Source organism: Oenanthe melanoleuca, chromosome 22, assembly GCF_029582105.1.
Source record: "Oenanthe melanoleuca isolate GR-GAL-2019-014 chromosome 22, OMel1.0, whole genome shotgun sequence".
Classification (NCBI taxonomy): Eukaryota; Metazoa; Chordata; class Aves; order Passeriformes; family Muscicapidae; genus Oenanthe; species Oenanthe melanoleuca.
The window spans coordinates 1,097,780-1,099,407 of record NC_079355.1 but is presented as its reverse complement, the minus strand read 5'-3'; the positions used below and the strand labels follow the sequence as shown (position 1 = coordinate 1,099,407).

General features: G+C 55.8%; 1 protein-coding gene across 1 annotated transcript in view; it reads right to left on the bottom strand.

Moving 5' to 3' along the window:
* The window catches only part of LOC130261930 (substance-P receptor-like), a 15,592-nt gene extending 14,396 nt beyond the window's left edge, over positions 1-1,196 (bottom strand). Inside the window, exon 1 of the mRNA XM_056508603.1 lies at positions 1,138-1,196. Within this exon, the coding sequence (XP_056364578.1) occupies positions 1,138-1,196 (59 nt within the window). The remainder of the gene's footprint in view (positions 1-1,137) is intronic.
* Positions 1,197-1,628: the final 432 nt, after the last annotated feature.

Sequence of the window (1,628 nt, the reverse complement as noted above, 5' to 3'; positions counted from 1 at the left end):
TGGACAAAACGGCAGCTGAGGGGAAATTTGGGATAATTTGTCAGAGCTGGACTTGGGGCTCGCAGATGGTTCAGACGCGATCCTGAGGCAGGGGAGCTGCTCCTGGCTGTCATTCCTGAATTTTCTGGGAGAGTTTCCTTCCAAGTGAGCATTCCAAAAGGCAGGAATGGGGGGTAAAAAGGGCTGGAATGGGGCTTGGACAACCAATCCAAATTTATCTCATCCCAATCCATCGGCGCCGCCTCCCGCGGCCTCATCCATTAACAGCCAGCTGCTAATTGGGAATGCTGGGGAGAAATCCACGGGAATGCTGAGCCCTGATGGATCTGGAGTGGGGCCGTTAATTGGGAATGCTGGGGACGAATCCCCGGGAATGCTGATGGATCTGGAGGGGCGCCGTTAATTGGGAAATCCGCGGGAATGCTGATGGAGCTCAGCACGAGCTCTTCCTGCAGAGCCAGAGCAGCTCGTCCTCCCCATCTGCTCCCGAATTTCAGCACTTGGTAGATGGATTGGGTTGGATCCTGCCAGGATTTGGAGGGAATTCAGAGGGAAATGGTGCTGCCAGCCCTCAGACTGCTCCCATTCCGGAAATCCGTAGGGAGAGGAATTGTGGATCCAGGCGGGAAGGGATGGATGTGAGGAGGGAACAGAGCTGGGAATTTTGGGAAGGGCTCAGGGACTGAGCTGTGCCAGCCCTGCCCTCTGTCCCACACGGAAAATGTCCCTCAGTGGGGACCCAACCTCCTCAGTGGGAAACTTCCCGGATGCTGGAAGGTTGAAATTCTGCCCTGGGATTCTGATCCATGCCCTGGGATTCTGATCCACATCCTGGAATTCTCATCCATGTCCTGGGATTCTGAATTGTGTCCTGACCCCGGCTTTGAGGTTTTCCCCACTTTTCCCCATTACTCCTGTTCCCTATGGTCAGACTTCGCCCTTGGCTGAGCCCCAGGGCTCTGAGGTTGAGAATCTGAGCTTGGTTCCTGTCCCTCATCCCGTCTTTTCCTTGGATCTGGGGGGAGCACCGGCTCTTGGATGCTGGAAAAAATGATCCAAGGAAAGTTCTGGCTGGCTTGGAGCAGCCTTGGAGAGTGGGAATTCTTGTGTTCTCTTCCCAACTGGGAATGATCCCACCTGACCTTCCCATCCTGCAGGAAGTGCTGGAATTTCCGGGTTTTCTCCACTTTTCCCATGTCCAGGTGGGAGCCCAGGGCGCAGGAGAGGCGGAATCGGGCTCAGGGAAAGCTGATCCTGGTGGGATTGGCTGTGACTGGAGACCTGGGACAGGGAAAATCCCGCCTGGATCCAGCACCGAGTTGGAGCCGCTCCCGAGGGAATCCGAGATTCCCCCAAATCCAGGAACATCCCTTCCTTTTTTAAAGGGAAAACCCCAATCCCATTTTTCCCAGTGTTGGTTTTCCCCTCCATTCGGAGCAAGGCGCAAACCCCACCTCAATCCATCCCTGGAATTCTCTTTTTTCCCATCCCCAGCAACCCCAACCCCCGTGTTCCAACCCCGCTCCGTGCCCTTCATCCCACACGTTCCCTGTCACTCCCAAGGACCTTTCCATCCCCAAACCCCCGCCGTGGCCTCGGGCTGGCTGTGTTTAATCACGGAGCAGCCC